Source organism: Nerophis ophidion, linkage group LG01, assembly GCF_033978795.1.
Source record: "Nerophis ophidion isolate RoL-2023_Sa linkage group LG01, RoL_Noph_v1.0, whole genome shotgun sequence".
In the NCBI taxonomy this organism is placed as follows: domain Eukaryota; kingdom Metazoa; phylum Chordata; class Actinopteri; order Syngnathiformes; family Syngnathidae; genus Nerophis; species Nerophis ophidion.
This window is the reverse complement of record NC_084611.1, coordinates 18,854,960-18,867,392: the sequence shown is the minus strand read 5'-3', so window position 1 is coordinate 18,867,392 and position 12,433 is coordinate 18,854,960. Positions and strand designations below refer to the sequence as shown.

At 39.9% G+C, this 12,433-nt stretch overlaps 1 protein-coding gene across 6 annotated transcripts in view; it reads left to right on the top strand.

The window, feature by feature from the left end:
* trpm3 (transient receptor potential cation channel, subfamily M, member 3) overlaps positions 1 to 12,433 on the top strand; it is a 400,472-nt gene that overhangs the window by 138,163 nt on the left and 249,876 nt on the right. For all 6 annotated transcript variants that reach the window (XM_061897816.1, XM_061897779.1, XM_061897795.1 and 3 more), the window contains exons 4-6: positions 3,083 to 3,296; positions 3,395 to 3,519; positions 10,350 to 10,521. In XM_061897816.1, the coding sequence (XP_061753800.1) occupies positions 3,083 to 3,296; positions 3,395 to 3,519; positions 10,350 to 10,521 (511 nt within the window). The remainder of the gene's footprint in view (positions 1 to 3,082; positions 3,297 to 3,394; positions 3,520 to 10,349; positions 10,522 to 12,433) is intronic.

Here is a 12,433-nt window from a genome sequence, read left to right as displayed (position 1 = left end):
GCAAGGGGGTCATTATCTGCACCGCACTGTCAGAGTACATGTTAGAATTCCTGCTTCAGCGGTGTCAGCAGCACTCATGCCGCCCCAAACCATTACGCCGCTACCACCACCACGCTTGACTGTGGACAACAAACTATTTTTTTTCCTCATTGTTACTTTGTGTTGGCAAATATTTACACAACATTGCAGGGATATTCAATTAAAATGGGTTGGAGGCCAGATTTCACGAAAACAAAGGACAGAGCAGCTGATTTCTTGCTTAACTATAATATATATATGTATATATATATATATATATATATATATATATATATATATGTATATATATATATATATCCATCCATCCATTTTCTACCGCTTATTCCCTTTTGGGGTCACGGGGGGTGCTGGCGCCTATCTCAGCTACAATATATATATATATATATATATATATATATATATATATATATATATATATATATATTTATATATATATATATATATATACATGTAATAAACTATATTTTTCTTTTTTATTGTGCGTGTGTATATATATATATATATATATATGTATATATATATATATATATATACATATATTATATATATATGTATATATATTTATATATAGATATATATATATATATTATTTATATATATATATATATATATATATATACAACAATAAACCATATGTTTCTTTTTTATTGTGTGTGTATATATATATTTATATATTATACTGTACATATATGTAATTATTATTTCCTCATTTTCTTAAGAAAAACAAGACTATATACATACATAAATATATGCAAACATATATAGATGCATATATATGTGTTAAGAAAAAAATAATTCAAAAAATATAAGATATACATTTTTTTTTTTTTTAAAAAGAACATGCTGAGGTGAATATTTTAAGTTTCCTGAGATATTATAGTCTACATTACATAGAATAGAGTCACATTTTGACCGACTTGGCATATTGTCCCGGATACATTCTTTAATATTTCAATAGCTTAAAATAAATATACATAGCCAGTAATTATGTGTAGTCACCCCCTTTTGTCAGAATAACTCCAAATATATCAAGTCAAATAGGATTACGAACAAAACTGTGTGAATTATTTTGCCTTCAAATGCTCACACAATAGCATGCAGGAAGTTTACACGTGATTTGAGCTTCTTTGCTGACTTACTGTATCCACATCATGCATACAGTGGGGCAAAAAAGTATTTAGTCAGCCACTGATTGTGCAAGTTCTCCCACTTAAAAGGATGACAGAGGTCTGTAATTTTCATCATAGGTACACTTCAACTGTGAGAGACAGAATGTGGAAAAAAAAAATCCAGGATTTCACATTGTAGGAAATTTAAATATTTTTTTTGTAAATGATGGTGGAAAATAAGTATTTGGTCAAGCATTCAAAGCTCTCACAGATGGAAGGAGGTTTTGGCTCAAAATCTCACGATACATGGCCCCATTCATTCTTTCCTTAACACGGATCAATCGTCCTGTCCTCTTAGCACAGGGGTGTCAAACTCAAATACAGAGTGGGCCAAAATTTAAAAGCGAACAAAGCCACAGGCCGAGGTTGAACAAATGAACATTTTAATAGGGACCCAAACAAGTTTTGCATTGAATATTGAACAAGCAAGGCTTAGATAACTTTATGGTGACATGCAAAATCGAGTCTCAAATAATAATAATAATAATTGAAAAATATCAATGGCATATCAAATAAAATGTAAATAAAAATTGAATGCCTCTTTTCGGCGGTGGGGTTGAGGTGGACAGGGTTTGGTGATAACGGGGGGGTGTATATTGTAGCGTCCCGGAAGAGTTAGTTCTGCAAGGCATTCTGGGTATTTGTTCTGTTGTGTTTATGTTGTGTTACGGTGCGGATGTTCTCCCGAAATGTGTCATTCTTGTTTGGTATGGGTTCACAGTGTGGCGCATATTTGTAACAGTGTGAAAGTTATTTATACGGCCACCCTCAGTGTGACCCGTATGGCTGTTGACCAAGTATGTCTTTCATTCACTTGTGTGTGTGTGTGTAGGTCGCATGTATTATGTGACTGTTTGTATGGAGGAAAAGCGGACGTGCAGACAGGTTGTAAAGAACGCCAAAGGCAGTGCCTTTAAAGCCCACCCCAAATATTGTTGTCCGGGATGAAATTCGGGAGGGGCACTGAACTTCGAGAGACTCCCAGGAAAATCGAAAGGGTTGGCAAGTAAGGGTGAATGTGGTGTTACAGTAACGGGCCAGCTCTAATGTTAATTTGATATTGCCTCAAGGGCCAAGTGAAATTACACGGCGGGCCAGAGTTTGACACCCATGCCTTAGCAAAAAAACAGCCCCAAAGCATGATGTTTCTACCCCCATGCTTCACAGTAGGTTTGGTGTTCTTGGGATGCAACTCAGTATTCTCTTTCCTCCAAACACGACGAGTTGAGTTTATACCAAAAAGTTCTATTTTGGTTTCATTTGACCACATGACATTCTCCCAATCCTCTGCTGTATCATCTATCTATCCATTTTGGTATAAACACAACTCGTCGTGTTTGGAGGAAGAAGAATACTGAGTTGCATCCCAAGAACACCACACCTACTGTGAAGCATGGGGGTGGAAACATCATGCTTTGGGGCTGTTTTTCTGCTAAGGGGACAGTACAATTGATCCGTGTTAAGGAAAGAATGGATGGAGCCATGTATCGTGAGATTTTCAGCCAAAACCTCCTTTCATCAGTGGGAGCTTTGAATGGTTGACCAAAAACTTATTTTCATCCATAATTTACAAATAAATTATTTACAAATTCCTGGATTTTTGTTTCACATTCTGTCTCTCACAGTTGAAGTGTACCTGTGATGAAAATTACAGACCTCTGTCATCATTTTGAGTGGGAGAACTTGCACAATCGGTGGCTGACTAAATACTTTTTGCCCCACTGTATGTGAGTCTGGCTGTCTGAGGGCGATTCGCATGCACAAACAGAGGCTTTTATAATGCTCGTGGTCCTCCAATTACACCCAACATCTGTTTAATGCTTGAAAAAAGGCACCTTTGGCTCCATCACTGACACGCGTCCTGATGTTTGCAGTACGTCCGAGTGTCTTACGACACCAAGCCCGACCTGCTGCTGCACCTGATGACCAAGGAGTGGCAGCTGGAACTGCCCAAGCTGCTCATCTCCGTCCACGGCGGGCTGCAGAACTTTGAGCTGCAGCCAAAACTCAAGCAGGTGTTTGGCAAAGGGCTCATCAAGGCCGCCATGACAACCGGAGCCTGGATCTTCACAGGAGGGGTGAACACAGGTGACGCCTCCATGCAGGCCAGGGAAGATTCACAGAGTTTTTCATGGCTGTGTGTACTCTCTTCTTTTCCTGTCTGCTCGATCACAAACTCACTGCAGGGGTCATTCGCCATGTTGGCGATGCGCTCAAAGACCACGCCTCCAAGTCCAGGGGAAAGATCTGCACTATTGGCATTGCTCCCTGGGGCATCGTTGAAAACCAAGAGGATCTTGTTGGGAAAGATGTAAGTGACGAGGAAAGGAACCCATGCAAAATTCAAGGGGTCTACTGAGCATGTGCAGCAACGTTGAAAAACTGTTGTTATAATGGGGTTGTTTTTAGCATGTTTTTTTTACATACCAGGAAAGAAATCAAAACAAAAACGGTGTAAGCCTTGATTAACTTAAGATGCATGGCTAGTTGTTTGTCTATCGAAAAACAATAAATAAATGATAACAGTTTTAAAATGAATACATCCAAAATAAATGAATACAAATATGATTAGTGAAGTGAAGTGAATTATATTTATATAGCGCTTTTCTCAAGTGACTCAAAGCGCTTTACATAGTGAAACCCAATATCTAAGTTACATTTAAACCAGTGTGGGTGGCACTGGGAGCAGGTGGGTAAAGTGTCTTGCCCAAGGACACAACGGCAGTGACTAGGATGGCGTTGTATAAATACAATGGCGTTGTATAAATACAATTATAAAAAATAAATGAAGAACTTTATATTTCTTACAGGTTAAACCTTGATTAACCTAAAATGTTTGTCTATGAAAAACAAAAAACAATAATAAATAAATCAATCAATCAATGTTTATTTATATAGCCCCAAATCACAAATGTCTCAAAGGACTGCACAAATCATTACGACTACAACATCCTCGGAAGAACCCACAAAAGGGCAAGGAAAACTCACACCCAGTGGGCAGGGAGAATTCACATTCAGTGGGACGCCAGCGACAATGCTGACTATGAGAAACCTTGGAGAGGACCTCAGATGTGGGCAACCCCCCCCCTCTAGGGGACCGAAAGCAATGGATGTCGAGCGGGTCCAACATGATACTGCGAAAGTTCAATCCACAGTGGCTCCAAGACAGCAGCGAGAGTCCCGTCCACAGGAAACCATCTCGAGCGGATCAGCAGCGTAGAGATGTCCCCAACCGATACAGGCGAGCGGTCCATCCTGGGTCCCGACGAGCGGTCCATCCTGGGTCTCGACTCTGGACAGCCAGTACTTCATCCATGGTCATCGGACCGGACCCCCTCCACAAGGGAGGGGGGGACATAGGAGAAAGAAAAGAAGCGGCAGATCAACTGGTCTAAAAAGGAGGTCTATTTAAAGGCTAGAGTATACAGATGAGTTTTAAGATGAGACTTAAATGCTTCTACTGAGGTAGCATCTCGAACTGTTACCGGGAGGGCATTCCAGAGTACTGGAGCCCGAACGGAAAACGCTCTATAGCCCGCAGACTTTTTTTGAGCTCTAGGAATCACTAATAAGCCGGAGTCTTTTGAACGCAGATTTCTTGCCGGGACATACGGTACAATACAATCGGCAAGATAGGCTGGAGCTAGACCGTGTAGTATTTTATACGTAAGTAGTAAAACCTTAAAGTCACATCTTAAGTGCACAGGAAGCCAGTGCAGGTGAGCCAGTACAGGCGTAATATGATCAAACTTTCTTGTTCTTGTCAAAAGTCTAGCAGCCGCATTTTGTACCAACTGTAATCTTTTAATGCTAGACATTGGGAGACCCGAAAATAATACGTTACAGTAATCGAGACGAGACGTAACAAACGCATGGATAATGATCTCGGCGTCTTTAGTGGACAAAATGGAGCGAATTTTAGCGATATTACGGAGATGAAAGAAGGCCGTTTTAGTAACGCTTTTAATGTGTGACTCAAAGGAGAGAGTTGGGTCGAAGATAATACCCAGATTTTTTACAGAGTCACCTTGTTTTATTATTTGGTTGTCAAATGTTAAAGTTGTATTATTAAATAGAGGTCGGTGTCTAGCAGGACCGATAATCAGCATTTCCGTTTTTTTGGCATTAAGTTGCAAAAAGTTAGCGGACATCCATTGTTTAATTTCATTAAGACACGCTTCCAACTGACTACAGTCCGGCGTGTTGGTCAGCTTTAGGGGCATGTAAAGTTGGGTGTCATCAGCATAACAGTGAAAGCTAATACCGTATTTGCGTATGACGTCACCTAGCGGCAGCATGTAGATGCTGAAGAGTACAGGGCCAAGGACCGAACCCTGGGGAACTCCACACGTTACCTTAACATAGTCCGAGGTCACACTGTTATAGGAGACGCACTGCATCCTATCAGTAAGATAAGAGTTAAACCATGACAGGGCTGAGTCCGAAATACCAATTCGTATTTTGATACGCTCTAATAAAATATTATGATCGACGGTATCGAAAGCAGCGCTAAGATCGAGGAGCAGCAACATAGATGACGCATCAGAGTCCATCGTTAGCAATAGATCATTAGTCAGTTTTGCGAGGGCTGTCTCAGTCGAGTGATTTGCCCTGAAACCGGATTGAAAGGTTTCACATAGATTGTTAAACGCTAAGTGCTCATTTAGCTGCTCTGCAACAATTTTTTCGAGGATTTTCGAAATAAAGGGAAGGTGAGACACCGGTCGGTAGTTTACCATGAGGTCTGGATCGAGGTTAGGTCTTTTAAGGAGAGGATGAATAACCGCTTTTTTGAATGCAACGGGAACAGTGCCCGAGGAAAGTGATAAGTTTATAATATTTAGCACTGATGGACCTAATAATACAAAAAGCTCCTTGATAAGTTTCCCAGGAAGTGGGTCAAGTAAACATGTTGTTTGTTTTATTCCATTTACACGTTGTAACAATCCTTCTAATGTTATTTCATCAAAACGAGAGAAACTATTTTGGATATTTGCAGTATCCGCCGTATATACAATCGTATCTGTGTTACTATAACCCCGTTGTAGCTGGGACGCATTGTCTTTAATCTCCTTTCTAATAAGTTCAATTTTCTTATTAAAGAACTTCATAAAGTCATCTGCCGAATGGGTGGAGCTACTGGAAGGAGTCCCTTGTTGGGTTAGCGATGCTACTGTACTAAACAAAAATTTTGGATCGTTTTTATTAATGCGGATGAGATTTGAGTAATAATTAGTTTTAGCTAAGGTAAGCATGCGTTTATAAGTTATTAAACTATCACTCCATGCTTGATGGTGCACCTCAAGTTTAGTCGTGCGCCATTTGCGTTCCAGCTTTCTACATAATAATTTCTGAGCTCTAGTTTCTTCAGTAAACCATGGCGTACGCCTTTTTGGAGCCTTTTTTAACTTCAGCGGTGCTATACTATCAATGGTTTCGCGCAGTGCGTTGTTAAAGTTGTTAGTGAGGTTATCAATAGACCCCACATACTTTGGGAACGGTGCCATTACCGAGGGCAGTAGGTCCGCAAGAGTCGTCGTTGTGGCAGCATTAATGTTGCGGCTGCTATAGCAGTTATTATTATTATTAGCTTGCCGAACATGAGTCTGAACTTCGAATTTTATAAGGTAATGATCGGACATTACTTTAGTATACGGGAGTATCATAACTTTGGAGACGGTGATACCTCTGACAAGCACTAGGTCTATCGTATTACCGCTGCGATGCGTCGGTTCATTTATTATTTGTGTAAGACCACAGCTATCAATTATAGTCTGGAGCGCCACGCACGGTGGGTCCAATGGGGTATTCATATGGATATTAAAGTCCCCCATTATAATTATATTATCGGCGTGCGTCACTAGATCAGCAACAAACTCTGAGAATTCACTAATAAAGTCCGAATAGGGCCCTGGGGGGCGGTAGATAACGGCCAGGCACAGAGGCAGAGGTGTGGCAGACTTCATAGAAAGCACCTCAAACCATTTATATTTATTATTTAAGTTAGGACTAAAGTTAAAGTTTTCGTTGTATATTAGTGCGACACCCCCTCCCCTTTTGAGGTGACGGGCAATATGCGCATTCGTATAGTTAGGAGGGGATGCCTCATTTATCGCAAAAAAGTCGTCTGGTTTGAGCCAGGTTTCGCTAAGACCGATGACGTTAAGGTTGTTGTCTCTAATGACCTCATTGACTAATAACGTTTTGGGAGACAAAGATCTGATGTTTAGAAAGCCCATATTATAGGTAGTGGGCTGTTTTAAGGAGTTGTTGATAAAATTATCCGTAGTAGCAATATTAATAATGTTGCGTTTATTATGCGCAGTGTACTTAAAATAATTACGACCATATCTAGGAATTGATATGACGGGAATTTTCAGATTGTCTACTTGGCGCTGCGATAAACTGAACGCATCATAATTTGCCACCTCAGTAGAACGCATGTCTAACTCTGACGAAGTCATAGATACAGTAGAAAAAACATTTTGTGAGTTGTGTATTATTCTACGAAAATTGCTATGTGTACAGGGATCATCCAGCCTGGCGCTGGCTAGTTCTAACTTAACTGACTCCATACCCAGGCTAGCAGGCTCTGTAATTGCCTGTGACCGGGCTTGCTCTAGTGCAGTTAGTCAAATGTGGCTCAATGCGAAGTCTATGTTCCGAGACAAGAGGATAGCGCCTTCCTGGTTAGGGTGAAGGCCGTCTCTCCTCAGCAAGCCAGGTTTGCCCCAGAAAGAGGGCCAATTATCAATAAACGTAAATCCCTGTTGTCTGCAGAAGCTATCCAGCCACCTGTTAAGAGAGACTAATCTGCTATATCTCTCATCATTGCCTCTCCCAGGCAGGGGGCCAGAGACAATTACTCGATGCCTGGACATCTTTCTGGCGAGATTACAAGCCCTGGCTATGTTTCTCTTTGTAATCTCTGATTGTCTCATCCTAACGTCATTGGAGCCAACGTGTATTACTATATTCGCATAACTAGTGGTGCGGTTAGCCTGCCGTACGTGTTTACTAGACCTGTTGCGAGTTAGCTCCCTAAGATTAGCTTCAATGTCAGGTGCTCTGCCCCCGGGAATACACTTAATTGTGGCTGGTTTGCTAAGCTTTATGTTTCGGGTGATGGAGTCCCCTATACATTGTAAAAATGAATAGGTAATAAATGAATACAAATATGAATAAATATATATATTTTTTAAAGTACCGTATTTCCTTGAATTGCCTTATGCGCCTGCCCTGAATTACAATCAAACTCGCTTCGCAAAATAATTGCGGCATGCTTAGTATTACCGCCTGGTCAAACTCGTGACGTCACGAGTGACACTTCCCCTGTCATCATTTTCAAAATGGAGGAGGCTGATTTCAATACCGGTAATTTGAAATCGCATAAAGGGAAGAAGATTAAGAGCTATTCGGTAGGATTTAAAGTCCAAGCTTACATCACACTCAATTTTTTTACTGCATGCCTTTGGTAAGTGCCGGAGTGAGAAGAGGTTTTAAAATAATTAGCGCATGCTTACTTTTACCGCATGCCTTTGGTAAGCGCAGGAGTGAGAAGAGGTTTTAAATTAATTGGCGCCCCGGCGGCAATTCAAGGAAATACGGTACTTTATATTTCTTAAAGGTTATACTATGATTAATCTAAAATGCATGGCTGGTTGTTTGTCTATGGATAAAATATATAAAACATGTAGAAAAAAAATACAATAACATTTTTATCACATAATAAATAAATAAAAACATGAATAAATACAATTTAAAAATAATAATAAAGTACTTCATGATTCTTACATGGTAAACCTTGGTTAACCTAAAATGCATGGCTGTTTGCTTGTCTCTAAAAGAAATTGATTTAAAATGGGGACGGCGTGGCGCAGTGGTTCAGTGGCCGTGCGCAACCCTAGTTCAATCTCCACCTAGTACCAACTTCGTCACGTCCGTTGTGTCCTTGAGCAAGACACTTCACCCTTGCTCCTGATGGGTGCTGGTTAGCTCCTTGCATGGCAGCTCCCTCCATCAGTGTGTGAATGTGTGTGTGAATGGGTAAATGTGGAATTAGTGTTAAAGCCTTTTTAGTACCTTGAAGTTAGAAAAGCGCTATACAAGTACAACCCATTTATGTATGTATTAAAACATGTAAAAGTAAAAATGGATACATAAATGATAAATGTATAAAAATATGAATAAATACAATTAAGAAAAAATAGAGTACTTCATATTTCTTCCAGGGTAAATACAAACAAACAAACAAAAAAAAAACATTAAAAAAATTAATAAATAGATATATACATATATATATATATATATATATATATATATATATATATATATATATATATATATATATATATATATATATCATAGGTTGATTGGCAATACTAAAATGGCCCTAGTGTGTGAATGTGAGTGTGAATGTTGTCTGTCTATCTGTGTTGGCCCTGCAATGAGATGGCGACTTGTCCAGGGTGTACTCCGCCTTCCGCCTGATTGTAGCTGAGATAGGCGCCAGCGCCCCCCCCCCCCCGCGACCCCAAAAGGGAATAAGCGGTAGCAAAATGGATGGATGGATGGATATATATCCATTTTCTACCGCTTATATATATATATATATATATATATATATGTATATATATGTATATATATGTATATATGTATATATGTGTATATATATAAATATATATATATGTATATATGTGTATATATGTATATATATGTGTGTGTATGTGTATATATGTATATATGTATATATATATGTGTGTGTGTGTATATATATATATATATATATATATATATATATATATATATATATATATATATATATTAAACAAAGCATATATACACTTGCATATGTTATATATAAATAAGATTTCATTTTCAGCACCGAATAATTGTTTATCGCTGAGACTTTACATGTATATCATTTAAAGATGATTGTCGCAGAGCAGCAATACTTGAAATACACTTTTAAAATTTTACCAGACACATTAGTATATTTGGACAAGGTATTGGATTGGTATTGCCGATAGTATCCTGAATAGACTTGGTGTCGGATCAGAACGTGAATTAAAACGTGAATAATAGCTCATAATATCAATGCAAACAAACATTTTTTTCAATTCCACTGCCTCTGTTGACCAGGTGGTGCGGCCGTACCAAACCATGTCCAACCCCATGAGCAAGTTGACCGTTCTCAACAGTCTGCACTCGCACTTCATCCTGGCGGACAACGGCACCACGGGGAAGTACGGGGCCGAGGTCAAACTGCGACGGCAGTTAGAGAAACACATCTCCTTGCAGAAGATCAACACCCGTGAGTTCCCCATGCAGATTACCCCCTCCTTGCTCTCTGGCGTAGTCATCAGCATGGTGACTCTACAACTCAGGGTCTATTAGCGACACTGCGGGTTAATCGGGTGCCCGCTCTATTGTCCGGCTAAATGATTAGGACCTGTCTTACAAAAAACTCCTGCTGTTGGCTATTTTTAGCAAACTCACTTGGAAATCACCCCATCCTTCGGGGCGGATTTATGTTTTTTTTTTTTTCAAAGCCTCTAGCCAGCTGAGATGCCCTCTTTCCTCGAATGAACCTGATTGATATTCTGTGTCCTCTTCTTTAGAAGGTAGCATCATAAAATGGGTAAAAGAAAAACACTCCTGTTGTGTATCATTTGAGGATAAATGACTGGAAATTACTGGAAATTACGGACTCTAAACTATGACTTTTTTCCATAGGCTTTGAACTCTGCGGCTTTGAAATGGTGCAGCTAATTTATGGATTTTTCTTCGCTGACACTGGTCATAAATTGTCCTTCTCTTTAGACTTTGTTACTATAAGCCACAGATATATACGTTGTGGAATTAGTTATTTACACAGATTTTACAAATGTTTATTTACATACCTTAATTATTTCCAAAATGTGTCTGTAACGGGCTTCACAGTGGCAGAGGGGTTAGTGCGTCTGCTTCACAATACGAAGGTCCTGCAGTCCTGGGTTCAATCCCAGGCTCGTGATCTTTCTGTGTGGAGTTTGCATGTCCTCCCGTGACTGCGTGGATTCCCTCTGGGTACTCCGGCTTCCTCCCACCTCCAAAAACATGCACCCGGGGATACGTTGATTGGCAACACTAAATAGTCCCTAGAGTGTGAATGTTGTCTGTCTATCTGTGTTGTCCCTGCGATGAAATAGCGACTTGTCCAGGGTGTTCACCGCCTTCCGCCCGATTGTAGCTGAGATAGGCGCCAGCGCCCCCCGCGAACACTGAAGGGAATAAGCGGTAGAAAATGGATGGATGGGATGGATGTGTCTGTAACACGGCAGTAAAATGGTTGATCAAACAAAACAGAAGCTGCAGAAGCTTGCTCTCCAATCAGCTAAACAGATTCATTAACTCCACGGTGACGTCTGGTGAATTTGAGAAACTGACACAATACAAAAAGAATGGCATTGTAAGTTAATAATACTAACAGAGGCACTCATTATTGGTTAGCATATTAGCTAATGCTAACCATGCTAGCTTCATTACATTACTATAGTACGTACAAATATGCATGAAAACACTTTAGGAAGTAAGAATTGTTTTAGTTACATTGTAAAACTTACAAACTTGCTTGGAGTGATGAATGAAGAATCAACATGAGTAGAAGCAGCGGGAATCACTTTTAAGCCTTCACCCAGCAGCACCTGCAGTGAGCGAGCCGTCATAAACAAACCGCACAGTAGACTAAGCCGTGGGGTTCAAAGCGTAGGAAAAAAAAGTAGCGGCTTGTAGACCGTAAATTTACGATATTAGAACGAGCTCAATACTACGATGAGGTTGCGACTTGTCTAGGGTGTGCACCGCCTTCCGCCCAATTGTGGCTGAGATAGGCACCAGCGCCACCCTCGACCCCAAAGGGAATAAGCGGTAGGAAATGGATGGATGGACAATGCTACGAGGAAATAACAATAGAGTCATTAGTCAATCAAGCTGCACCAAGACTGAAATTGTGTGGGGCAGCTGTTTTTGCGTCTATTTTGAGCACATTATGAATATACGTGCAAACTGGCACAGTTACGCACAAATGCTTGAGTCGTGGTCGTTGCGAGGAGATGATCACTGCCATTACAGATTAGATTAGATCAGATAGATTGGATAGTACTTTATTTATTCCGTCAGGAGAGTTCCTTCAGGAAAATTAAAATTTTCAGCACAATCCCATTCAAGATGACGGGGAGAGAATT